At 45.7% G+C, this 27,931-nt stretch overlaps 1 protein-coding gene across 1 annotated transcript in view; it reads left to right on the top strand.

Moving 5' to 3' along the window:
- The window catches only part of TUBGCP3 (tubulin gamma complex associated protein 3), a 72,501-nt gene that overhangs the window by 28,127 nt on the left and 16,443 nt on the right, over positions 1–27,931 (top strand). The window contains exons 9-15 of the mRNA XM_057309952.1: positions 3–165; positions 13,243–13,353; positions 13,654–13,762; positions 17,368–17,557; positions 20,032–20,167; positions 20,899–20,967; positions 24,585–24,720. Of these exons, the coding sequence (XP_057165935.1) occupies positions 3–165; positions 13,243–13,353; positions 13,654–13,762; positions 17,368–17,557; positions 20,032–20,167; positions 20,899–20,967; positions 24,585–24,720 (914 nt within the window). The remainder of the gene's footprint in view (positions 1–2; positions 166–13,242; positions 13,354–13,653; positions 13,763–17,367; positions 17,558–20,031; positions 20,168–20,898; positions 20,968–24,584; positions 24,721–27,931) is intronic.

The following is a 27,931-nucleotide window of genomic DNA, read 5'->3' on the forward strand; positions in this document are numbered from 1 at the left end:
AGGAAAGGGGGCGAGCTGGCCTCCGCCGTGCACGCGTACACGAAGACGGGAGACCCGTACGTGAGGTCACTGGTGCAGCACATCCTCAGTCTGGTGTCCCATCCCGTGCTGAGCTTCCTGTACCGCTGGATATACGACGGGGAGCTCGAGGACACTTACCATGAAGTAAGGAATGCCTTCCGGCCCCAGACTCGGCTCTAGGGGGCATGGGCGCCCGTAGTCTCTCGATCTCCCTTCCCCGGAATGCCAGCTTGCACCATCGAACGCCGTGCGTAGTTCGTACAGAGCTTTGAAAGCCGGTTACCTCTGAGCAGCAGAGCTGTGTGTGTGCCGTGGAAGACTATTATCCCAGGTTTACGGTGGGAGACGCAGGAGTTCCCATCCCCTGCCCGGGACTAGGACTAGGTCTCCCGTGTGCACGCGCTCACCCTCGTGGGGCAGCATCACGTGTTCTGTGGCTTCGCGAGATGACCACGTGCGCTACACTCACTGGGCCGTCTGTGGTGCCCGCGGTTTCAGTGAAATTCTTCGTGTATGTGCTCTGCGCCTATTGGAACAGGGTCTGTGCTGCTGGAGGGCAGCTCGTGTGTTCCTGAAGACGCCTGCGCTGTGCAGAGTCACACAGTAAAGTCCACAGGTCCTCTGACAAAAAGTAGAGGGGGGGGCAGCACACTCAAAACCCTCGTCAGTGACAGTAGTTTCAAACAGGACAGGAGCCTCGCAGAAGCCGTGGTACCGTCAACATGCATTCAGTCGTTAGGCACCCCTTGCGTTCTGGAGTGACTATGGCATTTACCTCGAAGAAGTGCTCACGTGGGCTTGTGGCCGTGGCAGGAGGAGGCTCACCTGCGGCGCCGCGCAAGGTCGTGGCCCCGGGTGCGCAGGATGGATTGAGGCAGCTGCTGGAGTGTGGGGGTGTCTGCGATTTGTGCGCCCCCCTGTTCTGGGTTCCTGGTCTCACCTAGTTTCTTGTGGATGAACTTGATGGAAGCAGTCATGAAATTTGTGTCACGCTCCCGTTGTTTCCTGAGAGATCAGTTGAGCTGGAACCAGTGGCTTTTAAAACAAGCGTGGCCGCAGAGCCGACTGCAGGGGATGGTTTTAGGCGTGCTTTCGAGGCACTCGGGCGGCATCTACAGGTGCAGGTGTGGGTCGCTTATCGCGTCTCGTAGGTCCTTCCGTGGCGGTGTTACCGTTGTCCTTTATTGCTACACGTACTAAACGTGGACATCGCACTTTCTAGGTAGCAGCCCTTCTGATGGGGGTCGGGTCTTTGTGGTTGTAAACCTTTGAAAGAACCTTGAAAAGAGCATCCTTTCTGTGCCTCCCTGTGTATATTGATGCGTTTCTCTGAGGGCAGCCCTGGGAGGTGAGATTGCCCACTGTTGGGGCGTGCATGCTGCCCTTTCCAGCGCTGGGGTGGCCCTGCCAGTCCCCCTGCAGTCGCGCCTCTGCGGTTCCTGCTGCTCCAGCCTGGTCAGCACTCGCTCCTCAGTTCTCGTGAGGGTTTTACTCCCGCCTGTGGTGTGCAGCCTCTCCTGTGATGCGTTTCGCTGGTTACCAGTGAGATTGACCAACTTTTTGTGTTGATTGGTTACTTTATTCTACTAATTGCTGTGCTTGTCTTTTGCCCATTTTTCCGGTGCATTTGTCTGTCTTTCTAGACTTGAATCATGGGATGGTTTTATACATTTGGATATCTTGTGTTTGTGATTGCATTTTTAAAATTATTTTTCTTTTAACTGTTTATTTTCACATCATTTCAGACTTAGAGAAAAGTTGTGAGAGTCGTGCAGAGAGTCACAGATTCGGCTGCTGACCCTTCCCCGACGTTCCTTTTGCCACATCTACCGTATATACCACATTCCAGCGCTCAGCACCTAAAGGGAAATGAGTGCATTCCCAGAATCTTATTGAAATTGGACTTTATCTCATTCCCAGATAAAACAGAGTCAGGATTTTCCTGGAATGACATCCAGAAATAAAAAATTCATATAGGAAAAAACATTAAGATTATAAAAAGATGAAAAATTATTCCTTTTTATTAATAAAAAATTTGTATTCCACCTCCTTCCCCACCCAATAATTAATACATAAATTATATGAATTTGGGTGATATTAACTTTTTAATAGCTGCCAATCAGTCGGCTTGATGAGCCTGATTGTCTTCAAAGGTCAGGGTGGAGTTGTCGTCTGGGCCCTGCCGGCACGTGTACCGCTGCAGCTAAACGTCAGAGCCACAGACTGGCTAATTATGTTTTTTGAATTTAGTACCTAATTTCTAACTTGTAATACTTTTTTTTTTTTTTCTTGAGAATAATTTAGTTTGCATTTTCTAGCAATGAGGTTTTTCAAGTAGTCCTTAATTATACCACTAATTCATTGTATGCGTCTGTGTTTTTAAAGTAGTCCTTAAAGGTACCACCAGTTCTTTATTGATTTTCTGCCTTCTGTGTGATTTGGGCTTATTTATTTATTTATTTTGTTGATACTAATTGTGGGACCATAGATAGAATCAGGCACAGACTTCCAAACTGATTTTCCTCTAGACTGTTTTCTTTACCATTTTTGAACATTGATTCACTGGGGTGAGACAAAAGCAAACTCTTTCAGACTGGGATAGCTTATATTTGGGGCACTCATTTTGAAGAACTCTTATTGCACAGAATATGTGTAAGACAAACGTCAGGTTTTATTTAAAGAAAAAATACTAAATAATGTTGAATACAGTATTAGGATTAGTAACGCAAATGATCACTTAAACTGATCTCAGGTCTTGCTTCATTGGTAAAGTTTTTCTTAAATGTTTTTCTTTTTGTATAATTTCACCCTTATAGAAAAGTCAGGACTATACAATACGCTCCTCAGACTACCGGAATACTGACATTGTATTACAGTAGATTTATCTTCTTTTTTTTTCCCCCAAGGTTTTATGCTTACCGGTATTCTCACTTAGGGTCTGAGTTTAGAGAAGGGCTTAGGATCTTCAGGATTGGTAAAGTTTTATTTGCTAGTTACTTTGCTCAGCTAAGTCCTTAATGCTCCCGATGAGCTTGTTTGCTTCATGAGTTGTGCTGGTGAAGTGCGTTGTAACGGTGGATGACCTAAAGTGAATCCTTCTTGACATAGAGTGTACTGCGTTCTTTGCTTTGGGTCTCCATGGTTAGTACTGTGGTGCCTGTGGGTCTTGTCCTAGCTCAGCTGCTCTGTCTCTGTTGGGTGGAACTTAAGGGCTCAGGTCCTGGAGTCCGATGACGCAGCTTCGGTTTCTGATGGCTCTGTATCCTGGCAAGTGCTTTGGCCTCTCTCAGCCTGCCCTTCCACATCTTTCCTGTGTGTGCAACGGCAGTGCCGATCTCATGGGGTTGTGCCGATGTGTGAGGGTTGAGTCAGGCACATGGTAAGCATGCTTATGTTGTTTGCTCTTAATTAACGGAAGAAGAGCACTAGAGAAAATCTGAATACCCACTGACCCTAAAATTTCTGTGGCCTTTCTCTTATTTGTGGTGATCTTTGACTTCCTGGTTTTCTGTTGAACCATGCATTTCTAAATGCTTATTTGTCCCTGATTAATTTTGGGAAGGTTCTCTTTGCTTTACTCTAAGTAATATAGTTATCTTAAGAATTTGGTTGTTTAGACAATTGTGTTGTGTCTTTGATCCTTAGCCGATTAAAATTTGGGTGTTTTTGTCTCTTCAGTTCCTGTGTTGGTTAATTTTCCCTCAACTGTGTAATGAGTTTTAACTTAGTTGTGAAATCAGATTTCTTCAAGTGTATGGTTAACTGTAAGTAGCTGTATGCGAGCCTTGTAACTGCTCTTTAAAAAGTAGTTGAGTAAGTACCTGTATAAGGAAATGCTCCATTCTGTAATCAAAGAAAGCACAAAATGTAGATTAAAAGAAATTGTAGAAAGGACGCAGAGAAGAAATTCTGGAGTTGAAAAGTATAGTAGGAAAGGAACAAAAATCACTAGTGGCTCAATTGCAGATTTGAGCAGGAAGAAGAAAAGTGCCTTGCGAGTAGGTTAACAGGTTATCTGGTCTGAGGAACTTGAAGGAGGAAAACTCAGGCCCACAAGATTCTACTCTGTAATTAAGCCGCGGAAAGACAGAGAACCTTAGAAGCATCATGTGAGGAGAACTCACGGAGAAGGTCCTCGATTAGGTCAACAGCTGATCTCTCCTCAGAAACCGTGGAGGCCAGCAGGCGGTAGGATGACACATTCAAAGTGCCGGAAGGAAAAGCTGTCATTCAGATGTTCTCTGTCCTGTAAACTCCACCTGCAAAAGTCATTTCCGGATAATAAAACCTGAGAGCTCCTCGAAACACAAGCCAGCAACACCAAGTCCTGGAGAAACAGGGAATCTGAATAGACCGATAACAAGTAAGGAGATTGAGTCCGTAATCTCAAAAACCTTCCTGTGAAGAAAAGCCCAGGACTAGATGGCTTCACTGGTGAATTCTACCAAATATATAAAACGTTAGCATTATTTCTTCTCAAACTCTTCCAGAAAATTGAGGAAAGAATACTTCTTTTTTTTTTTTTTTTTTTAAGATTTTATTTATTAATTTGACAGAGAGAGACAGCAGCGAGAGAGGGAACACAAGCAGAGGGAGTGGGAGAGGAAGAAGCAGGCTCCCAGTGGGGCAGGGAGCCCGATGCGGGGCTCGATCCCAGGACCCTGGGATCACGCCCTGAGCCAAAGGCAGATGCTTAATGACTGAGCCACCCAGGTGCCCTGAGGAAAGAACACTTCTTAACACATTTTGTGAGGCTAGTATTACTCTGATCCCAATACCAGCAAAAGACAACCCAAGAAAACTAGAGACCAATATCCTTTATGGGTGTAGACGCAGAAGTCCTCACAAAGTACTGAGATGGACTAGAAGGTAAAAGGGTGGTACACCATAACCAAGTGAGACTTCTCCCACGAATTAAAGAGTGTTCAACATAATTAAAATCAGCGTAACGTATCATACTGATAAAGTGAAGAAAAAACCATAACCCAATTGATGCAGAAAAAGCATTTGATAAAATTCAACACGCAAACTAGGAATAGAAAGGAACTTCTCACCTAATCAAGGGCATCTGTGAAACACTAATGGGTAACATCGTAATGGTGAAAGGGTGTATACTCTGTCCTCTAGATCAGGGACAAGACAGGGGTTCCATTTTCCCCACTTCTACTCAGCATCGCACCGGAGGCTCTAGTCAGGGCAGTTAGACAAGGGAACAGTTAAAAACCAAAGATACTCAGATTGGAAAGGAACTAAAATAATTTCTGTCATAGGTGACATAATTTCATATATAGGAAACTAAGGTGTTCACAATATAAATCTTATAAACACGTTTGCCAGATTAGCTGGGTATAAGATCCACACACAAAAATCAGTGACTTTGTTATATACTTGAAATACAATCCAAAAATAAAATTAAGACAGTTCTATGTATTATAGTGTCAAAACTAATCAAACACCTAGGGAGAAATTAAAGCAAGGAGGTGGAAGAATTGCACGCTGAAAATTATATAAAACTGTTGAAATCACGTGAAAGTAGACCTGAGTAAATGGAGCAGCACCACATGTTCACGGATTGGAAGATGTGATATTGTGAAGATGACAGCACTTCTCCAGATGATGTCAGATTGAATGTAATCTCTGTCAAAATTCCAGTGGCCTTTTTGCAGAAATGGGAAAGCTGGTCCTCAAAGTCCTGTGGACATACACGGCGCCTGGGGAGCCACACACTCTTGAGAAAACAGTAGAGTTGGAAGACCCACGTGTCCTGATTTCACAGCATATTACAGTGCACAGCAATCAGAAGTGTGGTATTGGCATGAGACCGAGAGAGTAGAAGTGAGAGTCCAGAAATGAATGCATTCATTTTTGTTTGATTTTTAAAAAGTGCCCCAGCAGGTGTTGCTGGGACAGCTGGATATCCACATACACGGGAGTGACTTTGGACCTCAGTTGCATTCCATATATAAAAGGTAACTCAAAATAGATCTCACAGCTAAAGCTGTAATACTTTTAGAAGTTAACCTAGGTGTAAGTCTTTGTGACTCTGGATTAGGCAGTGGTTTCTTAGATACATCACCAAAAGCTTAAGCAACAAAAGAAAAAGATAAATTGTATTTCATCAGAGTTAAAAACTTAAGTTATGTAGAAGGACATTATTGAGAAAGTAGGAAAACGACCCACGGAATGAGAGAAAATATTTGTAATTCATATATGTCTGTGGTAAGGGTCCAGCATCCAGAATATATAAAGAGCTATCACACCTCAAGAGCAAAAAGGTAAACACCCCAAGTGAGAAAATAGGCAAAGTCCAAAGTAGAGATTTTCCCAAAGATCTACAGATGGCCTTTAATAAGCACAGGAAAAGATTTGAAACATTAGTCCTCAGGGAAGTGTGAATCGAAACCACAGTTGGATAGCCTGTCATACTCATTGGGATGGTATTAGAGGAAAGAACAAGCCAGAACATGACGAGTGTTGGCAAAGACTCGGGGAAATTAGAACCTAATGCAGTGCTGGTGGAAACAGAGCGGTGTGGCTGCTGGGGAACAGAGCTGGCGGTTCCTCGGCAAGTTACACGCAGACCCAGCAGTTCCAGGTGTGTACCCAAGAAAAGCAGCACATATGTTCCTTTAAAACTTGTATGGAGCCTCAGAGAAGTGTTCTTCGTTACCGTGGTAGTCCAGAGTTGAAGTAGTGCCAGTGTCCATCGGCTAATGGGTGGTTAAGCAAAATGTGGTCTGTCTGTATCATAGCACAGAATATTCAGCCTTAAAAAGGAATGAAGTTTTGGTGTGTGCTATGACACGGGTGAATCTTGAAAACATTAGGCTGAGTGAAATAAGCCAGACACAAAAGGTCACTAATTGTATGATTTCATTTACATGAAATGTACAGAACAGGAGAATTCATAGAGACAGATTAGTGTTGTCTGGGCTTGGGAGGGGGAGAGAGGGATAGGGGAGGTCATTGCCTGACGGGTATGGAGTTTCTCTGCAGGTGGTGAAGATGTTGTAGAATTTGATAGTGTTGGTGGTTACACAACCTTGTGGAAAATACTAAAAACCACTGAATTCACGAAAATGGTAACTGTATTATGTGAAGGGTGCGCGCCCGAAGATTTCACTTTCCTCCTTTGCTCAGTTGTTTCTGCCTCTGCTGGTTTGGGGATATCCTTGATGCCTACCGTGTATTCAGCAGGCCTGAGTAGAGCCTGGTTGTTTTCAGTCTCCAGTCCCTTTGGCTGCCCTTGGGAACCTCGGAGGGAGGTTTGACGTGGACTGTGACGTGGGCACGAGGAGGCTTTGGAGGCACAGTGCAGCACCAGCAGGACATTTGCAGAGTGTGCCGTCAAGATTGGGGTGAGGAGAGGGAGATGAATGCAGAGTGCCTCCATAGACCGCACCAGCTCTCATTTGTAGAATGCTGTCTGTGGAGGGGAAAGCGTAATCGTCAATGAAGAATAGGAAGCACTGCATATGAGAGAAATTACAAGGTACAGAACTCTGTTTAACTGTATGTAGTGTTTCCAGATTTAGTATTAAATTAGCAATACAGTAATAGATGTATGTTTTTACTAACACATTCAGTAAGAAGGATTAGTGACTTTGAGATCTGTGCACCAACTTTTCACTGGTGATGTGAGAACATCTGATTTCTTCTGGTGACAAAGTCATGGGGACTCTCTTTGCATTTATAATGGAAGGAAGAGCTAAATTTCAGGTAGATGTCAGTGCCAAAGTGTAATTCCTTTCCCTTCCACATTTACAGATCTGCCTTTCAGCATTCAGTGCTCATGGACCCAGCTTGAGAACCCCCAGTTAGAACAAAACCTCCAAGAAAAGTCGTGGACTGCCCCGCTGCCATGGATGGGAGCTAGTTTCATGTAGGCTTAGCACAGGTGTGAGCGTGCACAGCAAGCTCTTCTCCTGCCTGGGGATGGGTGCAATGCCAGTCAGGTGTGGGACCCGGAACCGTCTCTGCTTGTCTTTACTGGAGCTCTTGGACCTTCCTTCTCTGACCCAGCTGTCCACTCCTTGGTGACTTTCTTGCACGAGGCTCCTACTGAGAGCAGGAGATCTCAGTGTCTTTGCTGCTGGTTCTTCAGAGCTTGTAGTTCTGTCCTTCCAGGAAGCTCCTTCACGTGCCAGGATTTACCATGTTCCCTGGAAAGGCTTCTGTCTGTCCTGCTGCTTGCAGTGGTCAGTGTCCTGCCTTAGCTGCTCTGGGTTTGGCTGTCTTGCAACCCATGAATGATTTTCTTTTCCTTTTACCCGAAATTTCAAATGGCCTCTGAGCTTTGCTGTTTCTGGTATGGAATCATTAAAAATTGCCTCTGGGTCCACCAGTTGGGATTTTACTGTGAATTGTTACAAAAATATAGGCCTCTTTAGCCCAATCAGCAGGAACTGGTATCCAACTTGCATTTTGTTTATCTTCTGTTATGAAATGCAAAGGTGGACAAAAATAGAGCACTCTAAGAATTTATAAATATTGTAAATGATTAGAAAGTACTTTCAGCATTTGGGAAGAGGTTTCTAATTATTTTTGGCTGTTACAAAGTAGTACAAATGAAAACATTTGGTTTTCACTTTGTTGCTAGTGCTACCTGGAGAAACTATATCTATTAGGCCTTTAGTGGCTCACATGGGTTTTCTCCCGTGAGTGATTGAGGTGAGCAGTTATGCAAGTTTAAGGTAAGAACAAGATAGTTCAATGTTTTTTTCCCTCTCTTTCTTTTTTTTATTTTTATTTATTTATTTATTTATTTATTTATTTATTTATTTTTTTAAGCTTTTATTTATTTATTTGACAGAGATAGAGACAGCCAGCGAGAGAGGGAACACAAGCAGGGGGAATGGGAGAGGAAGAGCAGGCTCCCAGCAGAGGAGCCTGATGTGGGGCTCGATCCCATAACGCCGGAATCACGCCCTGAGCCGAAGGCAGGCGCTTAACCGCTGTGCCACCCAGGCGCCCCTCTCTTTCTTTTTTTAAAGATTTTATTTTTTTATTTATTTGAGAGAGAGAGCGAGAGAGCGCGCGTGTGTGTACGAGAGAGCACAAGCAGGAGGCCCACAGAGGCAGAGAGAGAAACAGGCTTCCCACTGAGCAGGGGGAGCCTGACGTGGGGCTCAGTCCCAGGACCCCAGGATCATGACCTGAGCCGAAGGCAGCCATTTCACTGACTGAGCCCCCCCAGGGGCCCCAAGATAGTTCAGTGTTAATTTACTTTATTTTTATTTTTTGCCTTTGGGTAATTCTTGTCAAAGGGCGAGGGGCTTCAACTAGGAGCAAGAAAAGAAGGGCAAAGGTAAAAGGCCTTTGCTTACAGAATTTGAAAATTTGCAGACTTCAAATGTTTACTTAAATGCTCTAAAACTGAAAAGCTACATCCTTGGATTGGAAGGTCAGTGACTGAACTAGAGCTAATGCAGTGACTGCTTTTCGGAATATATGTGGATGCATTCAGCACTCTTGTTACTCTGTTTCTTTTAAACTTTTGCTAAGAATTATTGAATTTAAAAGTTTACCATATAAAATATGTTACCATTCTGACACCTCTGTGCCCCACCCCTGACGTTCAGTGATTTCATCCGCTTACATCGCACGTGACCTTTCCCCATTGGGGTCCAGAGCCTCTGTCCCTGCTCTCTGTGTGGTGGGGGTGGGGGCCCTTGGGAGTTGCCTGCCTGTTGACAGTTGGAGTTGGGGTCTGTGTGTAATAATGGATCTGTTTCTTAGAAACTATGCTGCTTGCTAAGAAAATTACCCTCTTCATTTCTGTTTTTAGTAGGGAGGCCTTGGCATTTGTCCAACAGTTAATGAGAAATCATGGTACAATTATGTTATATTTTTTTCTCAGTTCTTTCTGTGTTTGACACGTGGTGAAAATTAAAGAACCTTGAGTGGAAAATGCATCAATGAAATAAAAGCAATTATGTTCTGGCCTTGGTTTTTTTCCTCTATAACTATATATTTTTCAGAGGATTAATTAAATGCTAGGACGTACCTATTCCCCTCAGTGTTTGCTGGGAGATTGATTGCACGCTCCTTTGCCCTCGGATGAAGTGATGCTTTCATAATTTCTAAAGATGACTGAATTGCCTGAGTTTTTTATCTTTTAAAATAAATTGTCTTATTGCTCTTACTGATAAAAACCCGGCTACACTCCAACTATCAGGGTAAATTAGTGTGGTGTTTGTAGAAACTACCTCTTCTGTTTAAGTGAATAACTGATAAATACAATTTATATGCAGTTCATCTAATCTGTTGAATGGTAGGCCACAGAGCAGTCATAGTGTGGTGATCGGGTGACCTTTTAGATTACTCATCGTGGGCTTATAACATTTTAAAAAATTTCTGTCAAGGATAATTGACGTGTATTTTAAAGTGATGATAGCTTAATTATAGTAGTACCGATTATCCTTCAAAGCTGTCACTGGTTACATGTTTAAAATTAGAAAGGGAATATAAATTAAAAAAATCTAAAATATAAAAATCAATATATACTTTGGTAATTTCAATTTGTACCTAAAGATAAGAAATTTGAGTTGAAAATAAATATAGTGATCTCATCCTCTTGGTCTTAAAAATATTGGCATTTGTTCAAGTATCTACTTACAGAGGAGATTGGCTGTGTGTAGTTGATACCACGTAGGCCTGACTTAACAGGGATCGGATGTAAGACCTTAGCGTCATTAAAAATTTTGTTTCCTTAAATATTTATCCTTGGGAGTAGATTTCCATGAACAGAAAAAAACCCACCTTTTTTCTTCGATTGTCTTGGAAAAGTGATGTTACTGAGAAGGTTTTTTACTGGCACCCTCTGTTCACTCATTGGCTTGAATTACTTAGCTCTTCTGGACAATATTTTTTCTGATTTAAAAATATTTACTACTTAAAAATATTTGAGCGTATTAACAGAGAAAGGTTATTAGTAATCCTATCATGAACAGATAACCTGTTAATATTTTTTGTATATTTCTCTCTGTGTGTATCAGGTACTGTGCATGCGTTGATATTTTGTAACCCTTTTACTTTAATTTGAAGTAAATAATGAAAAAAACCTTTTCAACCTTCCTTGAATATTTTTCTGAAACATACTATTTTGCATTCCTGCTAGGAAACCATTAATTTTGTATTGCTGTATAATTACTAAAAATATTTTTGAAGTTCTTTAAATACATTTTGTCTCTGTGGATACACTTTCCATAGTCGGGGTTGTGCGTTGTTCGCCTGGCGATTTGGAACTTGAGTCAGAATCACCGAAGAGGCGCTTTCAGTATGTTATGACTTAACTGGATTTTACAGTTCTGCTAGGAGCCACATTGCCATGTGTAACATGGCCAGTGCGGAGTCTCAAACCATCCAGCTTCTAACTTTAGACACTACCAAGTACTGAGGTTGTGGTCCAAGTGCCATTTAAAAGGAACTAGGGCTCCTTGGAGGAGGGGCTGAGTCTAGGTCTGGGGGAGGAAGGAAGAAGATGAGCACAGAGCATCTTCCGTCAGAAGCAAGGAAGACAATGCGGCTCAAGTCTAAAGGACATCACCTCCAGCTTGAGGAGGCTCCCGGTGTCCCAGAATGGGAAACCTGGAGTGCCAATAAGGACAATAGGTGTACAGATTGGAACAGAGATGGACGGAACTCCGTGTTCATGATGATAAAACGCAAAGCCCGCTGGTCACCATGGGGGGCTGGGAACTAAACATGCTAGCAAATACCTCCTCAGCCTCTCTTGCTCTTGTCAACTTTCCACCCTTTTGATCTAGTGATATAATTAATGACAGCGAGAGTTTCTGACAAGGTGTCCTAGCTCAGACGAAAAAATGGCACATTAAAGAGAAGGTGCTGGCTGGCTTGGCCACTAGACAGAAGGATGCTGTCCGGAAGGAAACCTAGACCCCTGCATCACGTCTGAGATAAATCCTGGAGGGATGAAGGACCTGAGTCATAAAAATAACACAGCAGGAATGCTAGAAGAAAATTATGTAAGATATTTGTGTAATCCAGGAATGGGAAGATTTTAGGAAGATGGGAAACTCAGAAGCCACAAAGGAAGACATTTACCTACACAACAAATATGGAACAAAGCAAAAATGTAGAATATACCGTAAATGGTGGTACATGATTAACTTGCAAAAATTCATAATACTTGACCCACCAATGGTCATTACCCCGAATATAACAATTTTCATATATTGATGGAAAAAGGGCAAAGTCAGTTGAAAGATGGGTTGAGGAGGTGAAAAGACAGTTTAGAGGAGACTAAATGCAAATGGCCATCCACATTATGAACACAGGCCCAAGTTCCTTTGTCAGAACAGTAACAGCACAAGCAGCTGTGCTTTCACCAACTGACTGGCAAAATCTGGAATGAGCATGGATGAGAACATGGAGCGTCCTGCTTGTGGGAGTGTCAGTGGACGCAGCTGTTTGGAAAGGAAGTCGTGCACGTCTGTAAGAGTTAAGACTTGCTTTGACTCAGCAGCTCTATTAGAAATATGGTTTATAGAGGTAGAAGCAGGAGTCTGTCAGGACATCTGACTGACAAATGAGAGTGGCCTCGTTGTGGTCGCAGGTGAGCTGGAGTCAGCAGTTCCTCTCTTCCCACCCGTGCTCTTTCTGTTGTCAGGGGTCAGGCTGCTCGATGGGGTCAACAAAGGTGAGGAGCACAGTGGACAGGGGAGAAGCTTCTGAGCCAGGGTAGTTCTCAGGAAGGTCACTTCCTGCAGCGCTGCTTGGTTGATGGGTGCCGGCCACTCGTATGTCCAGGTCTGCCCGGAGCCCGCAGCGCATGAGTGGAGTAGGTTAGCTTCGGCCCGTCTGTATCCCAGACTTGGGGTCTCTGCAGGAGAGAGCCTGCGGAGGGCTGCACACGGCCGGGGGGCAGCACCGCTGGAGTTCTGCACGTTCTTGCTGAGGGAGGAGAGCTCCATCGTCTCACCCAGACCCTCGAAATTACACAGTAGAGGTTACCACTGATGGTCATCGTGAAGCTCGTACATCTTCAGGAAAAAGCCTGTTTCGTTACTCTTCCATTTAAAAAGTCTGGGACATACGTGATTCCATTTAGAGAATGATGTATCGAAAATGCTTTTTAAGACAAGTTTTGCTGTATAAAGGGCAGTATCCTGTGTCTCGAGAGCTTTGCTTCAGTGTTGCTGTTAGTGGGTAGTTTGCCGCAACGGTCACTGTCTGACGCGGCTGTGTCTCTACTCTCAGTTTTTTGTAGCGTCCGACCCAGCGGTGAAGACCGACCGTCTGTGGCAGGACAAATACACCTTGCGGAAATCGATGATCCCCTCCTTCATCACAATGGACCAGTCCAGGAAGGTAAGGCCGGGAGACAGACTTGGGGCTTTGTATCTGCCTGCATCATGTGACAGAACCAGTCTTCTTAAACATGGTTTTACTGCGTTTTATGAGTAGAAGTGTGTATGAATTGAATACATTGACCCGTTAATATGTGTTTGTTAATAATGTCTTTTCAGTTCCTAGAATTCACTTGATACTACCCCAGACGTTTTTGTTCTTTAGTTTTTAATTAACAGTTTGTTGTTTATGAATATTTGTAGTAGTTCAGTGATTAATCATTTTTATATAAAGGTAACTCTAAGGTATTTTCCTTTTTAGGTCCTTCTGATAGGAAAATCAATAAATTTCCTGCACCAGGTTTGTCACGACCAGACACCCACTACAAAGATGATAGCGGTGACCAAGTCTGCAGACTCACCCCAGGACGGTATGAGCGTGATGGTGGTGGAGGGGCCGCGTGTGTATATTCTGCTTGAAGCATTCTTCGTCCAGTAGGACTGACAGATTTTCTGAATTGTTATCCAAAATACCTTAATACGTAGTGTGAAGTGGATGAACTATTACTGTGTAAATTTTCAATTCCCGTTTTATGTGGCATTAATAAGTACTGGACAAGGTGAAGCTGTTTTATACTCAGTAACTATTCTTAGTAACTTATATCAGTATTTTTTTTTTTTAAAGATTTTATTTATTTATTCAACAGAGAGAGAGACAGCCAGCGAGAGAGGGAACACAAGCAGGGGGAGTGGGAGAGGAAGAAGCAGGCTCCTAGTGGAGGAGTCTGATGTGGGGCTGATCCCATAACGTGGGGATCACGCCCTGAGCCGAAGGCAGACGCTTAACTGCTGTGCCACCCAGGCGCCCCTATATCAGTATTTTTTAACTGCTGTAGCGATGGTTTGCCGAGGAAAGAACGGACAGATGTTCCTGTGGTGGCCGCAGCTACCGAGGAGGCTTATTCACAGGCGTGGATTGTACGCAGAGTGCCTTCTGCTCCAGACCTTGTCTGGTTCCCTCCGTCACTGCTGTCCTCTCCCGTTCTCCCCATCGGCCGCCCGCCCCACCTCAGTAATCCCACCACGGTTTGCGCGCAGTCGACTGCACGTGTACAGCTTCTGGTCTTGCTGTGTCTGCTGCTCACGTGCGCGTTCTGACTCTTTCTGTGCGTGGGACGGCGTGGCAGGTGTAGGCAAGACGGTACGAGTTGTTCATGCCGCTGGCTGTGCCTTCCATGAGCTTGCAGTCTAGGTGTGAAGAGAAACGTGTGCAATAAGATGAAATCCTAAATTATCAACAATTAAAGGTAGGAAGTGCTAAATGAGACGAACAGATACGGTGCTGTGAGTGTGCGATGCTGTGGGGTTGGCTGGAGGCACTGTGTGTACGCTAGACCCCAGCCCTTTCTCACCTGGCATCGCCAGAACTTCGTACCCTGTGACCGACCTCTCCCCCACTCAGCCCTGCAGCCACCACTCGACTCTGCTTCTCTGAGTTGGGCGGCTTCAGATTCCACTCGGAAGTGATACCAGCCGGTATTTCTATGTCCGCCTCATTTCCCTTAGCATAGTGTTTTCCGGGTCCATCCGTGTCGCCACAGCGGAATTGTCTTCCTTTTTTAAAGGCTAAATCATATTCCATTGTGTGCGTCCCCCACATTTTCTTTAACCGTTCATCTGTCGATGGACGCTTGGGCTGCTTCCGTATCTTGTGTATTATAAGTATTGCTGCGATGAACATAGCATGCATATGTTTGCTATTTTAAATTAGTGTTTTCAGTTTCTTTGGGTAAATACTTAGTAGCGGAATCACTGGATCATATGGTAGTTTCATTTTTAATTTTTTGAGGACACTTCCCAGTGTTGTCCATAGTGGCTACACCCGTTTGCATTCCCACCAGCCTTGCTCAGGGCTCCCCTTTTCTCTGCATCCTGGCCAACACCTGTTGTTCTTGTGTTTTTGATTCTGGCTGTTCTGACAGGTGGGAGGTGGTACCTCTCTGTGGTTTGATTTGCATTTCCCTGGTGATGAGTGGTGTACCTTTTGGCCCAGTTTGATTTTTAGTGTCTGAGAGGACTCGGTGGAGGAGGTCTCCAGAGTGTATTTGAAAAGCTACACTGAACATCCAGATGGAGGTCAGGGCCAGCTGTAGGGCTTTGGGAAGTGTCCGTGTCACCATGCTGGTTAAGGACAGGGCTCCGTGGCATCGCAGACGCTCCAGCTGTTGGGGTCAGAGGCCTTTCCTTCCTGCCCCAAGTGCATTTAACACACACAATTTAGCATACATGTTTTAGGGATTCATGGACCCCAAGTTAGTTCTTAGAATAGAGAGAGATGTGGTCCAAGTATAAATTTTTGGAAAGTACCTATGTTTAAGAGGTAGAACAAGGAAGAAGAGCCAGGAGAATTGTACTGACAGATTTTGACCTTTCCCTAGTGCCCAGAGAAGACGACCAGCTCAGGCCACGTGGTGTGGTGCCTGTGCTCGCATGCGGGAGGGTCCGGGGGGTTGGGGGTGCTGCTGCGTTACACGACTGCTTCTCTCAGCTGCAGTGACGACGCTGTGCCCACTGTCCCCCACGCTGCCACGGTCTGCAGGACAAGGGTTTCTTTGCTGTTAAGGCTAGTAGTATGGTTGAAAAGGCAGCAAACCTGGAAAGACTGCTAGGAACACAAAAGCAGGGGAAAAAGTTGATTTTGTATTTCTTAAATGTGAAAAGTTTTGAATATTTGAAAGTGTGACCAAAGAATAAAGAGGCCATCTTTACAAATGAGGGTGTGAAAGAGGCCTAACCCATCAGGGAACAAGGAACGTGCAGGTTTGGCCACGCTGGGCTCGAGCTGGTTAGCGTTAAACCTTTTCTCTGGGATGTAAATCCTTCATGACTCAGCCGTGGTTCAGTAAAAACGTTTCTGGGGGGTAACATTTACATTTTTAAAACTACATAGATCAACAGGAGTGTGCACCCCACTCCCCATGGCCCCTTAAAACGTGGCCACGGTACCGCTCACGTGTCGTGTCCTCACGTGACTGTGTCCTCAGACTTCACCTTGGTGGAGAGCAGCGTGCGTGTCCTCCCCCTGCACACCCACAGTAACGTGTGGTCTGAACAGCCGCGATACAAAGTAGATCCTTCTTACTGGGACTGTTACTCCGAGCAACAAACAGAAAACAACCCTGAAGGCTCCTGGTACTTGGGAGTGGCTGGTGGGGAAGACGGCGGTGCTGCCGGCCTGGCCTCGTCTTCTCTGACCACGAGCAAGGCTCCTGCCTCTTCTCCAGCAGGGGCTCAACAGTGGCTTCTTTTCAAGCCTAAGTATTGTTACAGTTTTTAAATAAAATCAAGTATTTAATTTTATAGGTGGTTTTGTGCCATAGAAGTGTAGATTAGCATTAAGAAGCTCTATTATGTGTGTAATCTCCCTGTGTATTTCTCAGTATAAACCTGTGGAAACATTTATTTTTTTATGTTACTGCTGACAGGTCTCCTTGTTGGTGACAGTCTGCTCTTACTCCGTGTCCCCCCAAAAATCTCCCAGCAAACCTTCCCCTACGGTTTGTTCTCCAGTGCAGCTGGTGTGGCAGCCCCGACCTTACAGCCAGGCTCCCAGTTCACGACACTCGTTCTTAGACGTGCCATCTTGTGTGTTCTCGAGACTGCTTCCCAAAGTATCTCGTAGGCGCGTGTGGGCCCTTGAGCGGTGACCCCCCCCGCCCCGCACTGCTCACCAGCGTGTTGGAGTGTGGTTTTGGGTTTGTAATATTGCAGAGGGTGACTTGACCTTGAGATCCAGCAAGTGCCAGACTGCTGTTGGGCCCCTCTCCCAGGTCACGGGGCAGCCGGCCACACGGCAGCATGTCTGTGTCCTGGGGCTGGGGCTCACTCGCCTTCCTGAGCACGCACGCGGCCTGTTGGGTCTGTCACCAAGGTCATTTGGGGGTGTGGCAATGGCTTTGGTACATGGGAGCCTTTCGTTTTATCTTTATAAAATTACAATTTATGCACATCTGTGCACTTCTTTTGTTCTTTATAGCTGCAGATTTGTTCACAGATTTGGAGAATGCGTTTCGGGGGAAAATTGACGCGGCTTACTTTGAGACCAGCAAGTACCTGCTGGACGTTCTGAACAAGAAGTACAGCTTGCTGGACCACATGCAGGCCGTGAGGCGGTACCTGCTGCTCGGCCAGGGCGACTTCATACGGCACCTGATGGATTTGCTCAAGTAAGCAGAGTCCTCGGGTCCCACGAGCACACGGTTGGTTGCAGCGTGAGCATAGGCCTAAAGAATAAATGGCATTAGAGGAAAACTTGTTGAATTCTTGTAGAACAGATCAGTAAGATGAGATCTGAAGAGATGAAAGTGTCACGTCGAGGTCACTTTGCGCTCGTTCTGTGGCTCGTTCTCAGAGGAGCCTTGTGCCTGGGGAGTGCTGTGGCACCGACGGTCCCATGTCCGAGGGTGTGCAGTGGAGTCACACTTAGCTCTAGTTTGAAATGAGTCCAAAAAACGTGTCGTTGCAAACTGAACTTTTCCCCATAGTTTTAGTTTAAATTGGTTCTTGGGGGAAAAAACTCCCATAAAGCAAATATTACCGCTCTTTTTGTTTTGTTCTGGGACATTTTTCATGGTATCTTCCTTTCTAGAATTAGATGTGCGTCCTTCCCCTTTAGCTCCCTCTGTCCTAGCGCCTGTCCTGCTCCCGGCTCTAGACAGACAGGCAGACCCTCGGGATGCATCCCCGGCTCCCAGCTAGTGCTGGTGAGTCAGCGCACCGAGTGCGGGTGATTTTCACTCAGGCGTGGAAGAACGGAAATTGGGGTTGTGTGATGCTCCCTTTAGAACACTTAACAGAGTGCGTTGCCTTCCAGTCTTGCCTGTGTGCTCATGAGGTGGTTCTAGTCACCTGGCGCTCAGAACTCCTGAGGGAGCTGGTTGAGGTGGTTCGCTGGGCCCCCCGCGGAGTGGCTTGGTCCCTCGGGTGGAGCCAGGATGTGCGTTTCTCCTGAGGCCCCCGCTTCAGACACAAGCCCCTGAAGTCCCATCTTCGGTGTGAAAGTAGTTAGTTTGGGGCACACACAGCAATCACTGACCCACACGCTTGAGCTCCTGGGTAACCGTGTGGGTCCGCGGGAGCAGGGGTTGGTGATGTGCCAGACGGAAGGGCTTTGTGGTCACACCTGTGGAAGTATCGCTTCTGCAGCCCGAGTAGGTAAGGGGCCTCTGGTGAGTTCAGTCCTGGTCGCGAGGTCAGCGCCTGCTGGCTGTGTGGCTGGGGATGAGTGCGTGAAGGGGGTTCATGGGAGTGTGTGGGATGAGCCGGTGCAGGGGTGCAGGTAGACGTTGGCAAGGTCCCTCTTTCAGTTGAAGGCAAGATGCAGAGGTTGTGGTCACATTACGGATTCAATCATTTAGCTGACCTAACATTTGCCTTATACTAGGTTTTTATATTTAGAGCATTTCATGATTGGAAGATCTGCTTCTGGAAGGCGTGTTTTAGGTTATGGTTTTAAAAGGGGGGAATGCCACTAATCTCTAGCTAGCCTCAGATGTGTGAGTGATGGTGCTGTGGTCCTTCATTTTCTCTGCCCTGTGTTTATTGAAGTGAAGGCTTGTAGCTGCAGAGCTTTTAAATGCCCACATGGGGATAATTGGCAGGGATTTTTCCCGGTTTCAATGAGAATAGTTAGCATACGTCACTGTGTAAGTGTAAGGCGTACAGCATGATGACTTGATTTCCATCCGTTGTGTAGTGGAGACCACAGTGGGCTCAGCTGACATCCTGTCTTCTCGTGTAGATACACAAGAAGAGAAGAGAAAAAGTAAAAAAAGCTTTTCTCCTTGTGATGAGAGCTCGTAGGATTTGCTCTCTTACCAGCTGTCCTGTGTAGCACACGGGGTGTTGGCCATGGTCCTGACGTGGTATAGTCCGTCCGTGACAACGGCAGGTTTGCTCCGGACGACCACCTCCCTCCGCCTCCCCTCCCCGCACGGCTGTGTTCTTGACTTGGCCAGCTCTCAGCCACAGGGACGTTAGCTTATTTGGAAACCCAGACATTGCAACCCTGAAGAAGTGTTTGCTGATGATGCGGTAATTTTTAGCCTTTAGAATCATGACGTCCATGTCTCCAGTTGTTCTGATTTAATGAGGACCTCTCTTCCCGTCAGATCTGTGCAGATCACACTAGTTCATGTCACTATAGGCCAGACTTAAGTTGAAAACTTTATTTTTAATGCATGTGGCGCATTGTAAGTATTTTCAAGTTAAGTGGAATCAAAATTAATTTTTTTGAGATTTACAGAACTGTTTTACTCCCCAAAATACTTGGTGAAATCCTATTGACAGTTAATTTTGTGAAACTTTTTTTTTTAAGATTTTATTTATTTATTAGGGAGAGAGAGAGCACAAGTGGGGGGAGGGGCAGAGGGAGAGGGAGAAGCAGCCTCCCGCTGAGGGGGGGACCTGATGCAGGACTCAATCCCAGGACCCTGAGGTCATGACCTGAGCCGAAGGCAGCTGCTCTTCCAACTGAGCCACCTGGGTGCCCCTAATTTTGTGAAACTTTTGTTCCCATGTTGTAGTGGGTTTTTTTGTCTTTAGTTTTTATAATTTGAACCCTTTTTATGAATCTGAGTTTTTACAAAGCTCATTAAGAAGTCAAGTAACATTTTCTTTTATTTTTAAAAAATGCCTTAAGACCAGAACTTGTCCGTCCAGCTACGACTTTGTATCAGCACAACCTGACTGGAATTCTTGAAACTGCCGTCAGAGCCACCAATGCCCAGTTTGACAGCCCTGAGATCCTCAAGAGACTGGACGTGAGGCTGCTGGAGGTACTGGGGCCTTGGTCCTGCAGGCAGTGAGCTCCCCGGGCCGGCGAGGGCATGTGGTCTAGGCTGGTGGGTGGGGCGTCGCTGCCTGCGTGGCGTGATCTCAGACCCGTGCTCTGGGCGGGACCCTGGGCACAGAACCTGCGGCGCTCGCCGCAGCGCTGGCAGCGCGTCGTGGAGTAGACCTTACTCCTGTTACCGGTAATGTTACAGGAGCCACAGGGATGACAGGCAATAATACTACTTACCAAATAATCAGATTTATCAAAAATCGATGTGTTTAGTTTCAGTTTGATAGAAGATGCCTTTTCTTTGGGGAATGAGAATCAGAAACATCGTACACTGTGTGCTTAGCTATGATGAAGGACCATTAGCAGAGCCTGTTGGGTTTTTAAAATGTTGACTTTTAAAGGATTTGGGACATAGAAGGCAGTGAGTTTCTGTCATGAAAATATGGTGACGAATTTTTAAACAGATTTTATGGTGCTCATTCAGAACAACACCATTCGCCGCATGATATCTTCAGAGTGCCTCCTGGGTGGCTGTGGTTCCAATGGCGAGGGTGCAGGAGGTGACAAAAAGATGCGGTTCCCATGTAACTGACGCTCAGACTAGTGAGCGCTTCTCAGAAATCGGGCTTTATTTTACTGCCTTTTCTCTGAGGATGGGGCAGATCCTTTGGCTGTAAGTGGTGCGCTGGCGGGAAGGCCTGCAGTGTTTGTGTTTGTCCTCAGGTCTCTCCAGGTGACACCGGGTGGGACGTGTTCAGCCTGGACTACCACGTGGACGGGCCCATCGCAACGGTAAGGCCGTGCGGGTGATGGGACCCCGGCTGCAGGTCCTCACGCTGCTAGCTGCCGTGTTTCAGCACTGGCTGTCTTCTCTAAGAGCTTCTAGAGAAAGCCGTCACTCGACATCCAGGGTAGACCCGCCGGATGAACACTGAAGCCAGAATCGTGTGTGTCTTTTACACAGTCGTTAATGAGCGCTGCAATAATCTGTAATTTCAAGAATTCTAAAAAATACCATTTGTTCCATCACAGGTTTCCACGAGTACTTAATAAATGGATTGCTCATTATGCTCCATTGTTCTTAGATCATAGCAAGTAACTCAGGGTAGTTTGAAAGGAACCAGAAAGTGTATTTTAGGGCAGTCACATTTTTCCCACTTAGATCAAATGTGATATTTCGCATTCATTTAAACTGACAGGAAATAGCTGTGCTGTTGGATGGAGTGCGTCTGCTGCGCCTCACGGGAGTCCGCTTCCCACTCGTCACAGCTGGGGGGCTGACCATCAGAGTGCGTCTGCGGTCGGCGTGCCCCTTCCCTCAGCACTCGTGCTTTTCCTCAGACCTGAGTGAAGCTTCCTTCACCAGGAAACTTCTTTGAACTTACTCTAGTCATTCTGTATCTGAAATATTGAAGGAGGGCGTGCATTTCTTTTAATTATTGGGAAAAATACCCCGTGAAGAAGTAGTACAATTTGGCTCTAAAATTTCTCCAGGGAGGAGTCCCAGCCCCGCCAGGGTGCTTTCGCAGGGCCATCCTCTCCCTGCGCTCCCTGCGGGCTAGCGGCATGTCTGCTGCGAGTCGGTAGCTCCTGGCGCACTTGCTTTTACACACACATCCCCAGTGTGTAAACTGTACCGGATCAAAGCCACTGTATTGTAAATGGTTTCAAATTCTTATTCCTTAAAATACTCTGTTCTGGGGCACCTGGCTGGCTCAGTCGGTTAAGCCTCTAGCTCTTGATTACTGCTCAGGTCATGATCTCAGGGTCCTGAGTTCAAGCCCTGTGTTGGGCTCCATGCTGGGCACGGAGCCTACTTAAAAAAAAAAAAATTCTGTTTTGTGCATTATTATTTAAATTAGAAATTTTGTTAATACTGAGTACATTGCCTGTTATTTTTTCGTACTGTTAAAGCTATCATAGTAAAGGCAACTTTATCTGTTATTTCAGAGTATAAATGCCTTGAGTATTAGGTAAATTGAACACGGTCCATACACAGTTACGGAATTGTTTCACGATACTGCAGACCTTACCGAGCGTACACAGTTACGTGTGGCGCATCTTGTGTATAAACACTTGGTTATGCAGTATATTTTTAAAATTTTAGAATTTTGAAAGCTCTAGTCAAAATAGTCAAGAAGTTTATACCACAGATTTATTTAAAGAACAAATTTAGGGTGGGTCTCTAGCTGTGGCTAACAAGCGTTGACTTCCGTGCCGGCTCCAGCAGGTGGAGGGCGCACCTGGGGGGCTGCTCTGGGAGGGGGGCAGGGCCTGGGGACGCATCAGCAGGATGTGCCGGCGACGTTGTGCGGGAAGTGGTATCTTGCACGTCTGGCCTTTGCTGTTCCAGTCCTTGGGTTAGCCTGTGTCCCGGCTTGTTATATTTTCAGCTACAGGGAATATTTTACTGAAAGATATTCTTCTAAAGTCAGATTTTGGAAGAAAATGGATTATCCGCTTTTTCTCTGTTAAATGTATTGTATTATCTCTGTTCCCTTTATGTTCTCATTAATTGAGATTGTCATTTTTGTAGAGAATTATAATGAGAACGTATCTTATATTAGTCACATAATTTTATCTTCTATAACATAGTATAATTTTAGGTTCTTGCTAATTCTGTGAAGAAAGACATGGAGGGATTATCTCTGATCTTCTCACTTGGGTACTGAGTAGGATAACACCCATGGGCTTCTGTCCTTGATCTCCAGGGTGTTAGATGAGGGATCGAAGCTTATGTAATATTTGTCTGAACTTCACACAGGCAGTCAACTGAAAGACCATACACGCGGCCAAACTAAGCGTGAAGGGCGTTTCCCTGTATAACTGCAGTGGGGTGGAGTGTTTTCTCTGAAACACTCACTGTTTTTAAAGAATTGTGATTTAACTGGATGTTTGTAAATTGGGTCACACTAAATGTGCTCCAGGAGTCTGGCACTTACAGGATCCCTCGAGATAGTGTTTGTATAGCAGATTTCTTTAATTCACTTGTCAAATTGTTTCATCCAATACCCTTTATTTCTATAATTGTGTAAACAATAGTGTGGGCAGCAAAACAAAGTAGATAATCCCCAGAACATTTCAGCGTCCATTCAGAGCAGTTCCTCACCTCTCCTGTTGAGACACACAGTCACGAGTTAGTGCTGAGCTGCCAGATACCGGCACAAAAAGGCCTACAGAAGAATAGACAGGTAATCCTTGAAACACGTGAGCAGTGCCGAGAATATACAAAAGACAAGGTACAGCAGTGTACTTCGAAGTGCTCAGATTGCAAGGGTCCAGTGATAAATGTTCTGTCTGGAGAAGGGCCTGGGGAAAGGCGTGTGGCCTTTGTGCTTGAGGGCCAGGCGGGGTCTGGGCCGGAGGAGAGTGTGGACTAGCTAGGGCATAGGGGGTGCAAGGGGTTGATGTGAGGGAAGGCCCCAAGGTGAGGGGCTGTGCTCCTGGAGGCCCGGCTCAGAGCTGCTGCCATGGGAGGCCCCACTTAGGTGGGCTGTTTCCAGTTGTTCATGCTTGCATGGGACAGGCGGACACTAGAAGATTCTTTGTGGTTCACCTGACATGCATATTTAACTGTCCCCCATAGGGAGGTGGCGTGGAAGGAAGGCCTCGTCCCATGCCTGCCCACAGGGCTCATCCTCCCGGGATGGGACACTGCTGGCCATTTGCAGTGAAATGGCTTCAACATATGTGAAAACAACCCGGAGGCCTCTTTGCAGGCTGGAGATCCTTCTGGGCCAACCCTCCATGAGATTCACCACTCTCATATCTCCCTCGGGGGTGTTGGGGTAGAAAAAACTGCTACGTAGCTGGAGCTGGAGTTGGAGTTAAGAGTCCACATGTTTGGGGGTGCCTGGGTGGCACAGTGGTTGGGCGTCTGCCTTCGGCTCAGGGCGTGATCCCGGCGTTATGGGATCGAACCCCACATCAGGCTTCTCCACTATGAGCCTGCTTCTTCCTCTCCCACTCCCCCTGCTTGCGTTCCCTCTCTCACTGGCTGTCTCTGTCTCTGTCCAATAAATAAATAAAATCTTAAAAAAAAAAAAAAAAGAGTCCACATGTTCGACTAAGATTTAGGCTAGGTTTAAAAGTTCCAACACACCGTTTACTGGCCGTGTCACCTTAGGCCTCTGTTTCTCAGTCTATAAAATTGGTATAAAAGAATCGACCTTTTATTACTGTGGGTTTGCTCAACGTGCAGCTTAGCACATCATTAGTCATTGTAGTTGAATGTGATGGTACTTTCCTAGAATGTAGTAGCTGCTTACACGTTAAGAATTTATTAGAGTTGATTGTGTGTTCTCTGGCTTTTTTTGCTTTAAAACAAAAAGACGAAAGGTCGAGACCTGTCCTGGGACTCTCCTTCCGTTGCAGAGCACTAGCAGCCTGTCTTGTGCTGTTCTTTTCAGGTGTTCACCCGAGAGTGTATGAGCCACTACCTGCGAGTGTTTAACTTCCTTTGGAGGGCTAAGCGGATGGAGTACATCCTGACCGACATTCGAAAGGGACATATGTGCAACGCGAAGCTCCTGAGAAGCATGCCGGGTAAGCTCGCCGCGGGGCGGTCGGGGGTCTGTGCCGAGGCCTGGCGTGTGGGCGCCGGCGGCTGGGCCAACAGGGGCGCGTAGTACAGTCGCCCAGCTGAGAACTGATGTGTTCTTGTGCTTTTGGATTTGGTTTTTGTGAAAAGGCTCGTTTGTAACATTGCTAATCTTGATTTCTGTGCAAATCCGAACGAAAATGGAGTCAAGTTAGATTGTTTCATTTATTTATTTTTAAAAGATTTTATTTATTTATTAGACAGAGAGAGAGACAGCCAGTGAGAGAGGGAACACACGCGGGGGAGTGGGAGAGGAAGAAGCAGGCTCACAGCAGAGGAGCCTGACGTGGGGCTTGATCCCAGAACGCCGGGATCACGCCCTGAGCCGAAGGCAGACGCTTAACTGCTGTGCCACCCAGGCGCCCCAAGTTAGAGTGTTTTAGATCATGAGGTTTCTTTCAGAGTTACATTTGTTTGCACTCTGCGTTCACATATGGATTTTATTTTTTTAATTAATTTTTAAGGAGAAAGCTGTTTAATAAATCACTGGTTCATTTAATATTTACTTAGTGTTTTGATTAAAGTCTGTTTGGGAATTGCTTTAATGTTTGTTTTGGTTCGTAAACCAGGACATGGAAACATTTTGTAATACTATTTTACGATTACAAGCTGTAATAAAAATTCTCATGTCAGTTAATCAGGTTTATTTTAATGTTATAAATATTGAATAATTTCAATTATGAGTGATTTTGAAATCTTCATACTGAAATTCATTTGTTCAGAACCTTTGAGAAAGTATTTCAACAATGTGTCTCTCAAGAAACAGCACTGATAGATTCTTAATCCTTTGGTGAAAGTGATTATTGAAAAAGAAACCATTGTTTGAAGACAGGCAGGCGTGATCTCTCCACATTTAGTAGGTCAAGGCTGATCCTTGAGCAGCTCCCAGAGTCGCATAGTAATGACACCCCAGAAGCTGGGGGCTGACAGTTCGTACTGGGCGTCCCATGCTTCTGTACTCACAGCTGGTCTTTTCCTGGGGGTCAGGATGCCCTTAGCCCCTGGCCTGGCTTCCTCTGCACTCACTTTGTAGAAGGTTAATAATCAGGACCCTTTGACATAGCTGAGAAGGAAGTGAGAGGGAGCATTTTCTCTCAACTACCATAATGGTCATGGATGGGAAATACTGCCTCCGAGTGTCTCTAGTACATGTGGGCTGCCTGGAGGAGGGGCTGCTTTGTGAAGGAAGGCAGAAGGAGGCACCCATCACTCAGAGGGCCTCACGGTCTCCTGGCTCTGCACCTGTCCCCCTTTCCCATCATGTGTCTTGGGGTGACTCGTGCCGTCAGCTGGGTGCACACTGGCGGGCTATCCCGATTGCCGACCTTGTGCCCTCCCCAGGGGGCGGGGGGGACGTGGTGCTGTGGCACGAGCGGTGCCGGCATCTCCCTTCCTGCCTGATTCGGACCGTCCCCAGGTAGTGCAGACGCTCTGTCACCGTGCCGCTCTTCCTTCACAAGGAGGCGTCTGGGAAGTCTGGGCTTCGTAGCAGGTCTAGCTGTAGCTGGTTGTGACACCTGTCTGATTGCGGTATCCCCTCACCAGGCTCTGTGTGAACTTGCTCTTCTCTTGCACGGAGTAGTCAAGCAAGCTCCGTTTCTACTGAAGGTCGGTAGACCTCTGATCAGTTTTCCGTGTGTGGGAGAAGTACGCTTTATCCTGTATGACGTGAACCACGGTAACGTAACATGGTGCCGTTGTGGAGAGCTCTGTGTTAGCGTCTTTCACGGACCCTTTCCTTGTCACTGAAACGTCTCCTAAAATATTTATAACAACAGAATATTGCCTCATGCATATATATTTGTACCATTTCTCCTTTCTCTTGGGTTGCACATGTGTTCCTTTTTCCCACGAATATTAACTAAGGCTGTAAGCTTTTTGTCGGTATATATCTATTTGCATCTGAGTATTTCTTTAGATGGATTGGGGATGGAACAGCTGGGCTGACAGGTATGGATTCTAGTTTTACTTTACGTGTGTGAATGCTGGCACTGATATTTCGGCTCTGGGTGACGTCATCAGTGACCGGAAACAAGGTGCTGGTTCCAGGCGCGGCCACGTGCATGCAGCCCCCTGCCTGGCGGCCGGCTCTGTTGCTCTTACCGGCTAAAGTTGGGTACCGCCTTCAGACAGATTGTCCAGTTGTTTTCATTTCTTGTAATGCTTTCTAAGTGCTTAGTATAAACACTTTTTTTTGTCATTTGTGTTTCTCTTTTCAGGAAACTGGTTTTTTGCTCATGTTTTTGTTGGGGTGTAACGTACTTTCATTTACAAGGAATATTTTAAAGTTGTTCGGGTCCAGGCAACTTAGTGAGCAGAAATCAACCAGCCACTTCGTGAGCTCTTGGTTCAGCAAATGTAGAAGTGCCCCACCAACCCCAAACCTGATGCAAAAATAAAGAAAGACTCCATGAGGTGCTCCTGTGAACCACGTTCGGAGGGTTCCACTCACGTGCAGTGTGTACCGCTGGCTTGGTCCATACGTGCAGCGTCATTAATTATTACTCCAAATATTTCGGTATTTATGGAAGTAATTTTTTTTGAACAAATAGTTACATTTGAAAATGATTTGCTTAGTGCAGGAATTTTTGATAGTGGTCTACCAAGATGTTGATGCCTGCTTTTACATTGTTGTCTTTCAGCTAGACAAAAAACAGTGTTGTTACAAAAATCATTGGAAGGTTTGGGTTCTAGTGGTATGGAGTTTTTTGTTGTCGTTGGATTCAGTTAATCTAAACAGTATTGCAGTTAGTGGCAACTAAATTTGTATTTCATATAACAGCTGACAAAATGAAATAGACAAATACAATTAAATGAATTTGTGTACTGGACGGGAACAAGTGAGTGGAGGCCCCCTCCCCAGAGGAGTGGTATTAAAATGATCTCCTTTTCGGTCCTTATTAGGAATAAAAGTGAGCGTGGTGGAGGTGGGAGAGGCGGTCAGCCCCTTGGAGGAGACGCACTGCCACAGGGCCGCTGTCGCATTTTGCCCATGTGATCGGCAGCTGTTTTTCTTTCTTAGTGATTAATATAATAACCATCTTAGGATGGACAGTGTTCTAGACTGCAGGAACGATCACTTGAAAAATGAGGAGACATTTTTCTCTTCTCTCTTTGTGTATATCATTGTGCTGTACTTGGATGAGTAGGCGCGCC

The sequence above is a fragment of the Ursus arctos genome, unplaced genomic scaffold (genome assembly GCF_023065955.2).
Source record: "Ursus arctos isolate Adak ecotype North America unplaced genomic scaffold, UrsArc2.0 scaffold_10, whole genome shotgun sequence".
In the NCBI taxonomy this organism is placed as follows: Eukaryota; Metazoa; Chordata; class Mammalia; order Carnivora; family Ursidae; genus Ursus; species Ursus arctos.